The 16,860-nt window shown below is 47.9% G+C and overlaps 1 protein-coding gene across 1 annotated transcript; it reads right to left on the bottom strand.

Annotated features, from left to right (window-relative positions):
- Positions 1–846: 846 nt before the first annotated feature.
- On the bottom strand, positions 847–14,973 carry LOC142918238 (uncharacterized). Its single transcript, XM_076062371.1, has 3 exons — positions 14,927–14,973; positions 2,082–3,972; positions 847–852 (listed from the first exon to the last, which is right to left on the bottom strand). Exons 1-3 carry the CDS (start codon positions 14,971–14,973, stop codon positions 847–849), a joined length of 1,944 nt encoding a protein of 647 aa, XP_075918486.1.
- Between the last annotated feature and the right edge of the window lie 1,887 nt (positions 14,974–16,860).

Genomic DNA, 16,860 nt, shown 5'->3' with positions numbered 1-16,860 from the left:
GCCAGATGGCTTACAAAGAACCTCTGTCTTGGAGAAGTCAATGTCATGTGAGCCTACTGAATTATAACAGTGATCTGCCACGGCTGAGGTGTTGGTCCTACCGTGTTTTAGGTCTGCATTCTGTTCACGAATGAGGTCCGAGACATGTCGTTTGGTTTCTCCAATGTAACTACTACCACAGAGGCAACTTAGTTTGTAGACGCCAGGGTACTGTATGTCCGGAATCACATCTTTTACAGATGGAACCAGATCACGGATTTTATGTAATGTGTTGAATCGGACCTGGATCTTGTGTTTACTCAAGATTTTGGAGATCTTTTTTGTGATCCCCGCAATGTAGGGCAAAGTGATGGTTTTGAAAGGCTCCTCAAGAGGGTCCTTCTTCATGGTTGGAGTGATAGCTTTGCGGATTGTAGTCGGAGTAACCATTAGCCTTAAGAGCGTGGTGTACGTGCTTGAGTTCACTGGCTACGTGTTCCTGGTCGGATATGTATTGGGCTCTATGGTGCAGAGTCTTGATGAGGGAATTCTGGGATGGATGGTGGTTGGAATCCGGTTTCAGGTAAACATCCGTATGGGTAGCTTTCCCGTAGACGGAGTGGCTCATTGAACCATCATTTTTTTTTACCAATTCCACTTTACAGTAAAATTGTAGACACGGCACAATATATATTTCTGAATCTTTATTTTTACCAACATTTAAAAAAATATTCTCCGTTAAGGCAAAATTCTGAAATATTGGATTTTTAACAAAGCCTTGTGAATTCACCTTGTATCTGAACAAGTTCAATTTATGCAAATATTTTTTTTCAAACGTATAAATAAAAAAGACATTGCTTACAAATATCAGCTCTATGTTTTCAAGTAAATTCATTTTGGGTATTGAATAAATTATAGTCTAAATAAGCTACACATGACGAATTGTAGGCAATCATAGTTATAATCAAAGACATTTTTAAACAATCAGGTGGTCCCTGTAGTCGCCGTTAGAGACAAAATCTGCTTGAAAAGTTTATCAACATATACGAATACATTGATTCAAATAAGCAGAGTTAATTTCCTATTTATGGCATGCCAGTTATGTGTCAGTTTTCGATATTAACATCACCTTATAAAGAATAACATTTAAAATACGCACAGACAAGTATTCGTAATTATTGACAGGCATATGAACAAAATTTAATTACTGCAGTGAAATATACTGCATCAGGTTACATCGTATTAAGAAGCATTTTTAAAAATACGCACCGCCTGCTTAACAGTGTATGTACAACGTACTATTGTAGTGTCACTCAAAACGAGTAGGCCATTGCATGCTGGCGTCTGGGTCAAAATGTAGCAAATTATAAACATTAGCTACAAATAATAGATCACGGAGTTTAGATCGCAACACAAGCAATCGTCATCAGGTGAGACAACCACAGCAGCAAGAAGACAAAACTGCTGAAGTAGGCGCCTACTTCAGCGTCTTCTTTTTGCTGTGGTTGTCCCACCTGATGACGATTGCTTGTGTTGTGATCTAAACGCCGTGATCTGTTATGTTTCTACCCACGTGGTGACTTTACCGAAATAACTAGAGAGTGTGGATTCCTGCGGTCACAAAAGCTTCGAATCAAGATTGCCGACAAACTACACAACTGAGATGATGCACCAATCATCGCCCCCTACTGACAGGCTCTTGTCCACATGCAGGCCGGTGCAGGGCCACCACCTTGTGCCACACAGGGGCAGCTGCTACTTGGGGATGCTCTTCGAGCGTCTCAGACGAGATACGAAACTCCGAGTTGCCGAGGCGATTAAGCAAGCACCATGTAAAAGCAATTATCATTAGAACATCGTGAATGCTTGGGAGCTTATTGGCTCTCGCTCCTGGTCAGAGATCTACCCAACCCACAGGTCCACAAAGACTGGCCGCTCGCTCTTACTCTGCAGGTTGAACCTAGGAATTGAGTGTTCAACTTCACATTCTTTTCATTAAAGGCCTGTGACAAAGGTGCATCTATTGTAGCGACATCGTCTCTGGCTTACACATCTACCGGGTCTCCACTTGACTTTGTATTGTCTAGGAAGTCCACCCACACCTCCACTTGCACAAACTGCTGGGAGTTGCCTCGCTCTGCCTCACAGTCAGAATTCTCCTCCTGCTTCACGTTGCCTCCATCGATGTGAAGGTCCCATTTTGGAGTTGAATCTTCATCTTCACATTTTACCTTCACTTCTTCGCTCTTCACCATCACTTCTTCACATTTCACCTTCACTTCTTCACTCTTCACCATCACTTCTTCACATTTCACCATCACTTCTTCGCTCTTCACCATCACTTCTTCACTCTTCACCATCACTTCTTCACTCTTCACCATCACTTCTTCACTCTTCACCATCACTTCTTCGCTCTTCACCATCACTTCTTCACTCTTCACCATCACTTCTTCAATCTTCACCATCACTTCTTCACATTTCACCATCACCTCTTCACATTTCACCTCGATACCTTTAAAAGTGTCCAAGCTGGGATTTTCTTCCGGTTCGTGTTTCATGAGGGATGGGCTCATTGCGGCACTTTGACTTTCACAAGCTGATTTCAGACTGCACTCCTTGTGGATCTTCTGATGCTTCTGTGTTCTCTGGTGTACTTGAAGATTTGATGACTGTGAAAATGCCTTCCCACACACACTGCACTTGAAGGGTTTCTCTCCCGTGTGTGTTCTCTGGTGTTTTTTAAGAGTAGATGAATCTGAAAATGTCTTCCCACACACACTGCACCTGAAGGGTTTCTCTCCAGTGTGTGTTCTCTGGTGTGTTTTAAGAGCAAATGACTGTACAAATGCCTTCCCACATACAGTGCACTTGAAGGGTTTCTCTCCCGTGTGTGTTCTCTGGTGTGTTTTAAGAGCAGATGAATCTGAAAATGTCTTCCCACACACACTGCACTTGAAGGGTTTCTCTCCCGTGTGTGTTCTCTGGTGTTTTTTAAGAGCAGATGACTGTGCAAATGCCTTCCCACACACAGTGCACTTGAAGGGTTTCTCTCCCGTGTGTGTTCTCTGGTGTGTTTTAAGAGCAGATGAATCTGAAAATGTCTTCCCACACACACTGCACTTGAAGGGTTTCTCTCCTGTGTGTGTTCTCTGGTGTGTTTTAAGAGCAGATGAATCTGAAAATGTCTTCCCACACACACTGCACTTGAAGGGTTTCTCTCCCGTGTGTGTTCTCTGGTGTCTTTGAAGATGAGATGAATCTGAAAATGCCTTTCCACACACACTGCACTTGAAGGGTTTCTCTCCTGAGTGTGTTCTCTGGTGTGTTTTAAGAGCAGATGAATCTGAAAATGTCTTTCCACACACACTGCACTTGAAGGGTTTCTCTCCTGAGTGTGTTCTCTGGTGTGTTTTAAGAGCAGATGAATCTGAAAATGTCTTCCGACACACACTGCACCTGAAGGGTTTCTCTCCCATGTGTGTTCTCTGGTGTATTTTAAGAGTAGATGAATCTGAAAATGTCTTCCCACACACACTGCACCTGAAGGGTTTCTCTCCCGTGTGTGTTCTCTGGTGTGTTTTAATAGTAGATGAATCTGAAAATGCCTTCCCACACACACTGCACTTGAAGGGTTTCTCTCCCGTGTGTGTTCTCTGGTGTGTTTTAAGAGCAAATGAATCTGAAAATGTCTTCCCACACACACTGCACTTGAAAGGTTTCTCTCCCGTGTGTGTTCTCTGGTGTTTTAAGAGCAGATGAATCTGAAAATGTCTTCCCACACACAATGCACATGAAGGGTTTCTCTCCCGTGTGTGTTCTCTGGTGAATTTTAAGAGCAGATGACTGTGAAAATGCCTTCCCACACACAGTGCACTTGAAGGGTTTCTCTCCCGTGTGTGTTCTCTGGTGGGTCTCAAGAACTGATGGCCATGCAAATGCTTTGTCACACACAGTGCAATTAAAGGGTTTCTCTCCTGTGTGAGTTCTCTGGTGCTGTGTCAAATTTCCAGTCCGATCCGTGCTGTATGCACGCCGGTCGCATTGTTGACTTGTCGTACCGAGCTGCTGTGCTGAGGGCCTTTGCTCCATCAGACCAGCGTCAGCTGCAAACAGAAAATAAGAATATCCACACCATCTACACGTCAGTATCGAGCCATGGAGGAATAAATATATACAGTCACACGTGACTTACACGTCTATATTCATTCATGTATTCATGACTAGCTGTACTACCCGGCTTCGCCCGGGACTTGGATCCACCACGTCCGGCCGCCTTTGTCTCCCCAGTGGCGATGTTCACACCACAACAGTTACTCGTTTTAGGCTGAGTCGACCTAGGGGAGGCCCAGAAGCGGTTCAAATAATCGTCGCCGGTGGTGGCCGTGAGCGGGAATCGAACTCGGGTCGCCGGGTTCGTAGCGCGGGGTAGCGCTAACCGCTACACTACAATGCGTTACGCTTCCACACACACACACAGACACACACACAGACACACACAGATAGACACACACACACAGACACATACACACACAGACACAAACACACAGACACACACACATACAGATACACAGACAGCGCTAACCACTACAGTACAATGCGTTACGCTTCCACGTGCGAGGGTCACGTGACAGATTTGACGTCACAGCTCACTTGCCGTGCAAAAAATCTATACATTATTGAGCTCCCCTCCCCCCCCCTAAAACAACACAAAAATGTATTTGTATAATGTTTGCACGGTGTACAGTCTGGAAAGTACCCACATGGCAAATTTCCAGTTTGTTGCGTGTTGGGAAGTATGCTAAACATTTTGAACAGACAACACACACAATCACAACTTTGCCTTTTATATATATTTGGAGATGCAGTGAAAAACTTTCCCAAAATTCATCACACGGTTTCAGTTTTTTGATTTTCAGTTTTATTTATTTTGGTATAGTCCCATGAGCCATTCGGCTCTTGAATCGGGTGCAACCACAACAAGCAACAAAACAAAAACACGATCAAGAAATTCATCTTACAGTGACTATGTGTGGCTGTGCAAACAGCACTGTCATGGCACGCAATGAGAGGGCAAATGTCATAAATATTCCTGTAAGCCCTCGCATCTTCAACATTAATGTTGCCATAGAAACGTTGTGGGGTTTTTTGCTTCATTGTAAAAAAGAAAAATTATTATCTGTTATTTTAATTTTATTTTCTATCTACGTGACTTTACCGAAAGAACCAAGAATATTAATTCCTGCAGTCACCAAAGTTTTAAGACAAAACATTCACACACGTTGACAAAGCCTCACCTTGTGTTGTTGTGGGCAGGTCGCTTCTGATAACAAGAGCGGTATAGCAGCTCAAGCGGGCTTGGCCTGCTAACAAAAGAAAATAAAAACTGCGTGAATATTTACAATAAAACAAAGTTACAAAGTGGCGAGCCGGGTGAAGACAAATTAAACTTAAGCGAGATAATTAAAGTGAATGCAATCAGGCGAGGGCAGGAGGCAAGGCCCCGCGTGGCTAGGCCCCGCGTTGTAAAGTTCCAACCTGGACATCGATTCCCATGCTCGCTGCTACTCAACTGACATCCCTACGAGAGAGAGAGGCTCTACCTTGGTAAACAACAACAACAACCACCACCACAACGACCACCACCACAACGATGAGAATTTCTCACCTCGGATTTCAGTGCAAGCGCGCACACGGCAGCTTCCTGTTACCTCGCGACAGCAGGAAGTAGTATCACGTCACTTCCCTCCCACGAGCGGCTCTGTAACTGAATAAATTATGTTAATGTTGCCGGCCCATATGTGGAGGGATTGGGGCGTGGGCGCTGAACCCGTCGCAATAAACTCGCGACGGCTTTAACGAACACATTATGTTAATGAGCCGCCAGTCATTGGGCGTAGCTTTGCCCAAATAAGGATTGCCACTGGAACGATATAGGCAGTGACCCGAGCGGAGGTGACGTCACGCTCAAGAGCTCGGTGGACGGGGGAGGGATGAATACTTTGCTGACATGACGTCACTAGCGAGGTACACGTCACCCTAGCGTTTCACGCCGAGGTAATGCAGAGCGGTGACGTCACAGAGTTGAAGTTTAAGTTGATTTAGATTCATTTTCCATTGCTCCCTCCCTTGGGTGTGTGAGCTCAGCAACAACGTGGACATTATTGTGTATACACTGTGTGTGTGTACAATGTGTGTGTACACTGTGTGTATACACTGTGTGTGTGTCACTGTGTGTGTGTACACTGTGTGTGTGTACACTGTGTGTGTACAGTGTGTGTGTACACTGTGTGTGTGTACACTATGTGTATACACTGTGTGTCACTGTGTGTGTATGTACACTGTGTGTGTGTACACTGTGTGTGTGTACACTATGTGTATAAACTGTGTGTGTACACTGTGTGTATGTACACTATGTGTATACACTGTGTGTGTCACTGTGTGTCACTGTGTGTGTGTCACTGTGCCTGGCACAAGCTTGGTGGTGGGTGTACACCCAGGACCCCATTCCAACATAAAGTGGTCTGGTCTCAGTTATCTGATGAAAGTTGCAAGCGAGAATTTCATCATCGCTTGCGGCTGGGATTGGCATCGTCCCCGACTCCTCCTGATGTCGAGGGTAAATGGGCGAGGTTTAGGACTGTGACTCATGCAGCTGCAATGGCTGCTTTGGGTACGCGGTCCAGACCTCCCCAGAGACCCTGGCTGACAGAGGAGGTGTTCAGGATGGTTGAGAAAAAGCGACAGGCCCACTGTCATCGGCTACAGAATCCCACGTCAGAGAATGAGGAGGCTTACCGCAGCCTTCGCTCGGAGGTTCGGAGAGCCGTGAGGCGCTGCAAGGATGGGTGGTGGTCGCAGGTTGCTGAGGAGATGGAGTCTGCCTCAGTGGCCCGTGATCACAAATCTCTATTTAACTCCATCAAAAAAGTAACCTGCAGCGCCACACCTATTACCATCATTAGGGGAAAAAACGGTGATCCAATTTCCGACCCCCAGGAACAGGTTCGCAGATTTGCTGAGCATTTCTGTGAGGTCCTGGGGGAGGGAAAATCCCTCAGCCAGGAAAACATCGTGGCACAAAGTGAGGATGACCCTGCTGAGGCTGCGGTGCCTCAAATATTGGAAGAAGTCACCCCCTGTGAGTGGCTGGCTGAGGTGCCATCTGCTGAGGAAGTATTGAAGGCGATCCGGAGTCTTAGACCAGGAAAGGCAGCGGGCAGAGATGATCTCCCAAGCGAAATGCTGAGGGAGGGTGGCGTTTGTGCACAGACTGCCCTATATGACATCATAACAACAGTCTGGACCACTGGACGGGTTCCGCAGGATTGGAAGGATGCCCTGGTGGTCCCCCTTTTTAAGAAGGGGGACCGCACAGACTGTAACAACTACAGGGGCATCTCACTCCTCAGTGTGCCGAGAAAGGTCCTGGCAAGGATTATTCAGCATCGCCTTGCCAGGCACGCTGAGGAGAGGCTTGCGGAGCCCCAATGCGATTTCAGGAAAGGGCGGTCCTGCACAGATGCCATATTTTCTGTCCGTCTGCTACAGCAGAGGTGTAGGGAATTCCAACAAGACCTACATCTCTGCTTTATTGACCTGGTCAAGGCCTATGATACCATCAGTAGGCCTGGCCTCTGGGTCGTTCTTCGTGCTTTTGGAGTACCTGACCCTCTGCTCACGATCATTAAGGACCTTCATGATGGTGAGCGGGCCCGGGTAAAACTACGTGGCCGGAAGTCAGAGCCATTCCCTGTACACCTTGGGGTGCGACAGGGATGTCCTCTGGCTCCCACATTATTTAACATCTATTTTGACCACGTAGTTCGTGAAGCCTTCAATAGCTGTACCGGGGGAATCTCCATATGGTACAGATATAATGGGAGGCTAATCGATGCCCGGGTGCGGTCAAGGGATGGCTCCCTATTGCTCAACCACGTTATGTATGCTGATGAGTTGGTAATAGCTGCTCAGTCAGAGGAGGAGTTGGAGACGCTGCTGCTGAGACTGGAGCGTGCCACTAAGAGGTGGGGCCTTACCATCAGCCCCACCAAAACTAAGCACCTGCCTGGGTATTATATACCATCGGACACTCCACCCCCAAAACTCCCAATCGGTGGGGCAGTTGTGGAGAGAGTGGAGAGTTTCCCATACCTGGGCAGTGTGCTTATGACTGGCTCCAGTTTAACAGCAGAGGTCTCACTCCGAATCAGTCGAGCGGCAATATCTTTTCATCGGTTGCGTAACGCTGTGTGGAAGCTACCTGGTCTGTCGCTCCGCACTAAGCTTCAGGTCTTCTCGGCCACGGTCATTCCCTCCCTTCTCTACGCTTGCGAAACGTGGACCCCCCTAATGGAACATCTTCGCCGGTTAGAAACATTTAGGCTGGCCTGCTTACGATCCATCCTGGGTTTAACCAGACTGCATTGTGTGAGGAGCTCACAAATCCTTGAAAGATCTGGGCAGGGTCCCATCGGTGAGCTCCTCCGGCAGGCAAGGCTGCGATGGCTGGGTCATGTAGCGCGCATGCCCAGCCACCGCATGCCGAAACAGCTTTTGTTGGCCGGATTGAGGGGGCTAAGCGGGCGCGGCACGGGCTAGAGAAGAGATGGAGTGATGTGGTACAGGAGGACGTGGAGCTGAGTGGACTTGCCGATGACTGGTACCAGCGGTGTCAAGATCGGCCTCTGTGGAGGAGGCTCGTGAAGGATGCTACTGGGCAGTTGGAGGCAGTCGCCCTCCAACAACAATGGAGGGCGGAGGAGCGACGCTCACAACAACGAGCGGAGCGCCGGGTGGCTAAAGCACAGCAGGTTGGCACAATAGGGGGCACAGGTGGTGCATCAGCCAGTCATCTCAGTCAGTCGACCCGTGGCACCTGGGTCTGCCCAGTGACCTCCTGCCAGCGGGCGTTCGACACTTCACGTGGCCTCACGGTGCACATAGCCTGGCACAAGCGTCGTGGTGACGTCACCGCCACTTAGTGGCGAATGGCGGTTGTTGTTGTTGGCACAAGCTTCGTGGTGACGTCACCACCACTTAGTGGCGAATGGCGATTGTTGTTGTGTCACTGTGTCACTGTGCGTGTACACTGTGTGTGTACACTGTGTGTGTGTGTGTGTACACTGTGTGTGTACACTGTATCACTGTGTCACTGTGTGTCACTGTGTGTGTGTACACTGTGTGTGCACTGTATGTACACTGTGTGTACACTGTGTGTACACTGTGTGTGTACACTGTGTTTGTGTACACTGTATACAGTGTGTGTACACTGTGTGTGTGTACACTATGTGTACACTGTGTACACTCTGTGTGTACACTGTGTGTGTACAGTGTGTGTGTACAGTGTGTGTGTACATTGTGTGTGTACACTGTGTATACACTGTGTGTACACTGTGTGTGTGTACACTGTGTGTACACTGTGTGTGTACACTGTCTATGTGTACACTGTGTGTACACTGTTTGTGTACACACAGTGTACACTGTGTGTACACTGTGTGTACACTGTATAAACTGTGTGTACAGTGTGTATGTGTACACTGTGTGTGTGTACACACACACAGTGTACACTGTGTGTATAGACTCTGTGTGTACACTGTGTGTATAGACTCTGTGTGTACACTGTGTGTTTGTACACTGTGTGTGTGTGTGTACACTGTTTGTGTCCGCATTGAACCTAACCCCCGGCAAGGCCATTTACTTAATGACGAGAGAAAATTCACACAAAATGTCCTTTTCAATGAAGTCTTCCAGATGTAAATTGATACAAGCTTTTAATGAGGAAATAAAATCATCTAATTCAAAACACAACACAATTCCAAGATGTTTCATTTTAAAACTTCAAAACGGAGCATGGGGTACTTGCGTGAATGTGTCTTTCGTGTTCAAATGTTGTGACTTTCCTGGCCTGAAGGCCGTCAATGTGTTGGACCCTTATTGGTGCACAGCGTCTCAACAACAGCAGTGGAGTTTGCTTCAACCGATAGGTACGAACATCCAGACGTCAATCAGCAATGAGCATTTCTAGTCCCAGTTAGACAAAATCTACGTCAACACGTAAGACAAAACTACAATTCGTGTTGTAGAGAATGTACCTCTTCCTATACGTGTAACTTTCAAGTGGTATGCCTTGTAACTGATGAATGATCCGAGCGTGCTCCCTATTTCAAAGACGATGAGTTGCTGCAGAGGCAGATGCTTTGTGAAACACAAAAAATACCCTTTGACCTGTATCACAAGAACAACGGGTCTCACCCGAGTTATGGTTACTTCCAAACACATACACACACTTTGTCCTAACATCACTTAATCTAGATTTGAACACTTAATCAATGTTTGACACTCATAGAAAAAATGTTACATGTACACGCACAATCAGACAAGTATTCATTCTTAATTATTGACAGGCATATTAACAAAATTTAATTACTGCAGTGAAATATCCTGCATCAGGTTACATCGTATTAACAAGAAGCTATTTTTAAAAATACGCACCGCCTGCTTAACAGTGTATGTACATAATCTTGGTTCTTTCGGTAAAGAACAATAAAATTCTAACTGCAGTCGAAACGTCGTGAGGATTCTATTGTTTTATATTTTTATTATTTTATTGTTTCCCTTCTACGTGACTTTACCAAAAGAACCAAGAATATGAATCCCTGCAGTCACGAAAGCTTTAAATCAACAGTGTATGTACACCGTACTATTGTTGCGTCATTCAAGACGAGTAGGTCGTTGCATGCTGGCGTCTGGGTCAAAATGTAGCAAATTCTAAACATTACGCTACAAATAATAGATGAGGGCGCTTCGATGGCAACACAAGCAATCGTCATCAGGTGGGACAAGCACAGCAAGAAGACGAAACTGAAGTAGGCGCCTACTTCAGTGACGTCACGCTCAAGGGCGCGGTGTACGGGGGTGGGGTGAATACCTAGGTGACATGACGTCACTAGCGAGGCACACCTCCCCCCGGCGTTTCATGCCGATGACGTCATTCTGAGTGGTGATGTCACAGAGCGGGGATGGAGTTTAAGTTGATTTAGATTCATTTTCCATTGCTCCATCTCTTGAACAGAGACCCCTTGGGTGCGTGAGCTCAGCAACTACAACGTGGACATTACTGTGTATACACACTGTTTCTGTGTGTACACAATGTTTCTGTGTGTACACTGTGTGTGTGTGTACAGACTATACTCTTTGGTTCTATTCGGTATTGACAGGCAATAAATCTAGAATTGTGTACAGAATTGTGTACAGACTGTGTGTGTGTGTACACTGTGTACGTGCACACTGTGTGTGTGTACACACTGTGTGTGTGCCTGTGTCTCTGTGTGTGTCTGTGTCTCTGTGTGTGCGTGTGCCTGTGTCTGTGTGTGTGAGGGTGGCGTTTGTGCACAGACTGCCCTATATGACATCATAACAACAATCTGGACCACTGGACGGTTCCACAGGGGTATCTCACTCCTCAATGTGCCAGGAAAGGTCCTGGCAAGGATTATTCAACATCGCCTTGCCAGGCACGCTGAGGAGAGGCTTGCAGAGCCCCAATGCGGTTTCAGGAAAGGGCGGTCCTGCACAGATGCCATATTTTCTGTCCGTCTGCTACAGCAGAGGTGTAGGGAATTCCAACAAGACCTACATCTCTGCTTTATTGACCTGGTCAAGGCCTATGATACCATCAGTAGACCTGGGCTCTGGGTTGTTCTTCGTGCTTTTGGAGTCCCTGACCCTCTGCTCACGATCATTAAGGACCTTCATGATAGTGAGCGGGCCCGGGTAAAACTACGTGGCCGGGAGTCAGAGCCATTCCCTGTACACCTTGGGGTGCGACAGGGATGCCCTCTGGCTCCCACATTATATAACATCTATTTTGACCACGTAGTTCATGAAGCCTTCAATAGCTGTACCGGGGGAATCTCCATTTGGTACAGATATAATGGAGGCTGATTGATGCCCGGGTGCGGTCAAGTGATGGCTCCCTATTGCTCAACCACGTTATGTATGCTGATGATTTGGTAATAGCTGCTCATTCAGAGGAGGAGTTGGAGACGCTGCTGCTGAGACTTTACCATCAGCCCCACCAAAACTAAGAACCTGCATGGATATTTTGTACCATCGGACACTCCACCCCCACAACTCCCATTCGGTGATGGGGCAGTTGTGGAGAGAGTGGAGAGTTTCCCATACCTGGGCAGTGTGCTTATGACAGGCTCCAGTTTAACAGCAGAGGTCTCACTCCGAATCAGTCGAGCGGCAAATATCTTTTCATCGGTTGCGTAACGCTGTGTGGAAGCTACCTGGTCTGTCGCTCCGCACTAAGCTTCAGGTCTTCTCGGCCACGGTCATTCCCTCCCTTCTCTACGCTTGCGAAACGTGGACCCCCTTAATGGAGCATCTTCGCTGGTTGGAAACATTTAGGCTGGCCTGCCTATGATCCATCCTGGGTTTAACCAGGCTGGATTGTGCGAGGAGCTCAAAAATCCTTGAAAGATCTGGGCAAAGTCCCATCGGTGAGCTCCTCCGGCAGGCAAGGCAACGTTGGCTGGGTCATGTAGCCCGCATGCCCAGCCACCGCATGCCGAAACAGCTTTTGTTCGTCCGGATCGAGGGGGCTAAATGGGCGCGGCACGGGCTAGAGAAGAGATGGAGTGATGTGGTACAGGAGGACGTGGAGTTGAGTGGACTTGCTGATGACTGGTACGAGCAGTGTCAAGATCGGCCTCTGTGGAGGAGGCTCGTGAAGGATGCTATTGGGCAGTTGGAGGCAGTCGCCCACTAACAACAACGGAGGGCGGAGGAGCGATGCTCACAACAACGAGCGGAGCGCCGGGTGGCTAAAGCACAGCAGGTTGACACAGTAGGGGGCACAGGTGGTGCACCAGCCAGTCATCTAAGTCAGTCGACCCGTGGCACCTGGGTCTGCCCCGTGACCTCCTGCCCGCGGGCATTCGACACTTCACGTGGCCTCAAGGTGCACATGGTCTGGCACAAGCGTCGTGGTGACGTCACCGCCACTTAGTGGCGAATGGCGGTTGTTGTTGTTGTGTGTGTGTCTGTGTGTGTATCTGTGTGTGTATCTGTGTGTCTGTGTGTGGGGTGTTTGTGGCGTGTCTGTGTGTGTGTGGTGTGTCTGTGTGTGGTCTGTGTGGCGTGTATGTGTGTGTGTAGTGTGTGTGGGTAGTCTGTGTAGTGCGTGTGGCGTGTCTGTGTGTGTGTAGTGTCTCTGTGTGTAGTGTGTGTGGCGTGTCTGTGTGTGGTGTGTGTGGCGTGTCTGTGTGTGTGTGGTGTGTAGTGTCTCTGTGTGTGTGTATCTGTGTGTGTCTGTGTCTGTGTGTATCTGTGTGTGGTGTGTGTGTCGTGTCTGTGTGTGTGTGGCGTGTCTGTGTGTGTGGTGTGTGTGTAGTGTCTCTGTGTGGTGTGTGTCTCTGTCTGTGTGTGTAGTGTCTCTGTGTGTCTCTGTGTTTCTGTGTAACCGGTCCTGGGACTCACCGAGGCCTTCTCTGCAGGCTCCACCGCCACTATTTGGTGCTCGCAAAGTGGCAGTGGTCCCCCCACCACGGGGGGGCAGTGGGGGGGGGGGGCTCTGGGAGTTTGTTGCCTCGCGGATTTTCGCGTTCCATCCCCCCGCGGGGTTTTTCTCTCTCCACTGGGCAGCCCCCTTGCCAGGAAGGTCGAGTGGACGGTAATGCATGCAGGGTCCCCCCCCACCTTACTGGTAAATAACATAAACCCATAAAACAACATCGCTAAATAACTTATTGTTACATCTCTCGTCATCAGAGGACAAGGCGCGTGATGTTGAATTGAGTTTATTTGAATGTTGTGTATGTAACCTTGAAATGGATTTGATGTTGCCTGCGGGCAGAGTCGCAGCACCCTTGAAAACAAATTAGCTCAATGACTCTTCAGATTTGAAGCTTTCGTGACTGAAAGGATTCATACTCTTTGGTTTTTTCGGTAAAGTCACGTAGGTGAAAAATAAATAAAATAAATGAAAACTAAATTTAGTTTTATTTTCAAAATAAATAAAACTAAATGTAATTTTCATTTATTTTATTTATTTACAAACTAAATTTAGTTATCATATATTTTATTTATTTTTTACATACATGACTTTACCGAAAAAACTAAAGAGTATAGCTCTGTGACCTTTACTCGGGAACCAATTTATTATTCTGACTTCAGAACTGTCCATGGCAGGAAGGTCAAGGGAGGCAGGGAGGGTAGGAGGGGGAGTGGGAGGGAGGAGGAGAGTCCTACTAAATCCGAATTTTCCATCTCCCGTGGTGGCACGCAAGCCAGAGAGATTAGGAACCGTGTCGTATTTGTATCAATTAAAATGGACAGGAGTCAACAAGATACACCGCTCACTCTCACCGGGGCTAGGGCCTCAACTTGGCCGTTTGAGCTGCATGTCTCCAAATCAATCAATAATTCGTGAGTTCACATTCCAGCCATGGGCAACTCGGCCTCATCATTGTGGGCATAATTTTACACGACATCATTGGTAGCGTTGATTGCCCGTGTGTCTGCGAGTCAGTGTTGGTCGTCATGTTGGTCGTACAGAGCCAAGGGCACATTCTGACCGGTACTATTGATGGGCTATATCTGACCTACGACCTACGACCCAAGTCAAAACAAGTGAGCACAATCGGTGTCCGTGATAACGATGGCATTGAGAGTTAAAGTTGCTGTTTCTGCTGCTGCCGACGACGATGATGATGATGAGGAGTTAATGATGATGATTCATAATCGATGTTTGGGCGAGGTCACTTAATGACGATGAACCCTCCAAAATTGATATCGTAAAAACCCCCCCACCCACAGCCACACAGACGCAGGTGTCACGTGTGCGAGCGCTTTCACGATCGTTCGGCGGCGGCCGATGTGCACGTGACCCGCGATGCGGGCCGCGTGCGGGCGGCAGCGATGGGGAGGTGGATCACCGCACGAACGCTGCGAAACTCCCTCGCCCGTGAGCGTCGAGGAGGCGCCCATAACCCCCGGCTCGCCAGCAGAAGGCGGTGCAGCAATCGTGGATTAACCGCCATGCGTTTTGGTTGCTATCCGTTCGTATAAAAATGCTGCGCGCGTTGAGCTTTTGATCGCACCGTATGTAGCCAACCGTGCAAAATCAGAGGCGTGGGTGGAGTGTTTCTCCCCTCGCGCAAGGAGCGGCTTTTCTCCGGGTGCTCAGGTTTCCTCCTACGCTTGTTCACACGACTCACTCATTGGCTGACAATATCCTGCGATTAAAAATAAATAAAAAACACCCAAATGTCGAAGATGCCCTACTGAGTGGAGAGTCCCCGTGACACTGCGTAACTTCCTGGATAATTTAATTATCATTATTTACACTCCGGACCCAGTTGTTTTTTTTTTGCTGTCGTCTGACGTACCGATTTGGGGAGGCATCATGCGCGTGCAGGGGCAGAGCCACGGGGGGGGGGGCTGGGGGGGGCCAGCGGGCGGCGCCGCCCCTGCCGCCGTTGGCGCCTCCGGCACCGCCCCCACCGTTGTGGCTCACCAGCTGCACGGCGGAACTTCTGTCGTACTTTTCCTGCGGCAACCATCATCGTCGTCATCAGGGGATGTGGTGGTTGTTGAGTGAATGCGGGGAGCTCCGTTAGCTGTGAGGGACCCCCCCCTCCCCCACCCCCCCCCCCCGTCTGTAACCCTCCTATGGATTCATCCTCACTCTTGGTTCTTTCGGTAAAGTCACGTAGGTAAAGAAAATAAAAGATAAAAAAATGTAATCACGACGTTTCGATTGCAACACAAGCAATCATCATCAGGTGTGACAACCACAGCAAGAACATTTTACTGAAGTAGGAGAGAAACCGGAGTCAAGGGGTTTATACTGGCCATAATAGGGGGGGGGGGAGTGGGAGGGGCTGTAGGTGCGGGAGGAGGGGCCAGTGGGGAGAGAGCCACGCATCTACAACGATTGCCGCCAACACGGATGGTGGCACTCGCAACAAAATAGCCGCACTGCCAAGCGCTGACGATGTAATTAACTCTGTAAAATAAACTAGTATCCAGTAAATAAGGGGGAACAACTATGAACTGTAAAATTTTACTTGGTTAATAACACATTTTAATGATTGCTCAGTTTGTATCTGTCCTCTGGGTTGAAGTTATGTCTGTGTTTGTATATCTGGATGGCTTCATGAACAAATCTTTGATGGTAGCCAGACGGCTTGCAGAGCACTTTGGTCTCGGAGAAAACAATATCATGGGAGCCCACGGTGTTGTAGCAGTGATCAGCCACGGCGGAAGAGTTAGTCCTGCCGTGTTTCAAATCTCGCGGATACGGTCTGAGACATGACATTTCGTTTCCCCAATGTAACAATCGAAACAAATGCAACTCAGTTTGTAAACTCCAGGGTATTGCATGTCAGGAATGACATCCTTCACAGATGGGATTAGATCAGGGATTGTGTACTGTACTGAATCGGACCTGGATCTTGTGCTTGTTTTTAAGATTTTGGAAATCTTTTTGGTAACGCCTGCTATGTATGGTAACGTGATGGTTCCCCCACCCCCATCATGCCCAGTATAAACCCCTTGACTCCGGCTTCTTTCCCACTTCAGTAAAATTTCTTGCTGTGGTTGTCACACCTGATGACGATTGCTTGTGTTGCAATCGAAACGTCGTGATTTTTAAAATATTTTTATTTTTTATTTTCTTTACCTCCGTGACTTTACCGAAAGATCCTTGCGGTCATGAAACTTCAAATCTAGAAGGCTTCATCCTCGTCACTCCCACCCCACACTCACCTCCTCTGGGTGCAGTCTCATCACCTGCAGCCGTGAGCTCACCTTCAGAAAGTTCCTAACGCTGCGAAAGTCGGCGAGCTGCTGCCAGCAGATTTTCAGCATGCA

Source organism: Petromyzon marinus, unplaced genomic scaffold, assembly GCF_048934315.1.
Source record: "Petromyzon marinus isolate PM22_M1 ecotype Great Lakes invasive population unplaced genomic scaffold, UKy_Petmar_22M1.pri1.0 PM_G_Scaffold_58, whole genome shotgun sequence".
Taxonomy (NCBI): domain Eukaryota; kingdom Metazoa; phylum Chordata; class Hyperoartia; order Petromyzontiformes; family Petromyzontidae; genus Petromyzon; species Petromyzon marinus.
The sequence above is the reverse complement of the archived record's forward strand: the minus strand, read 5'-3'. Positions and strand labels throughout refer to the sequence as shown.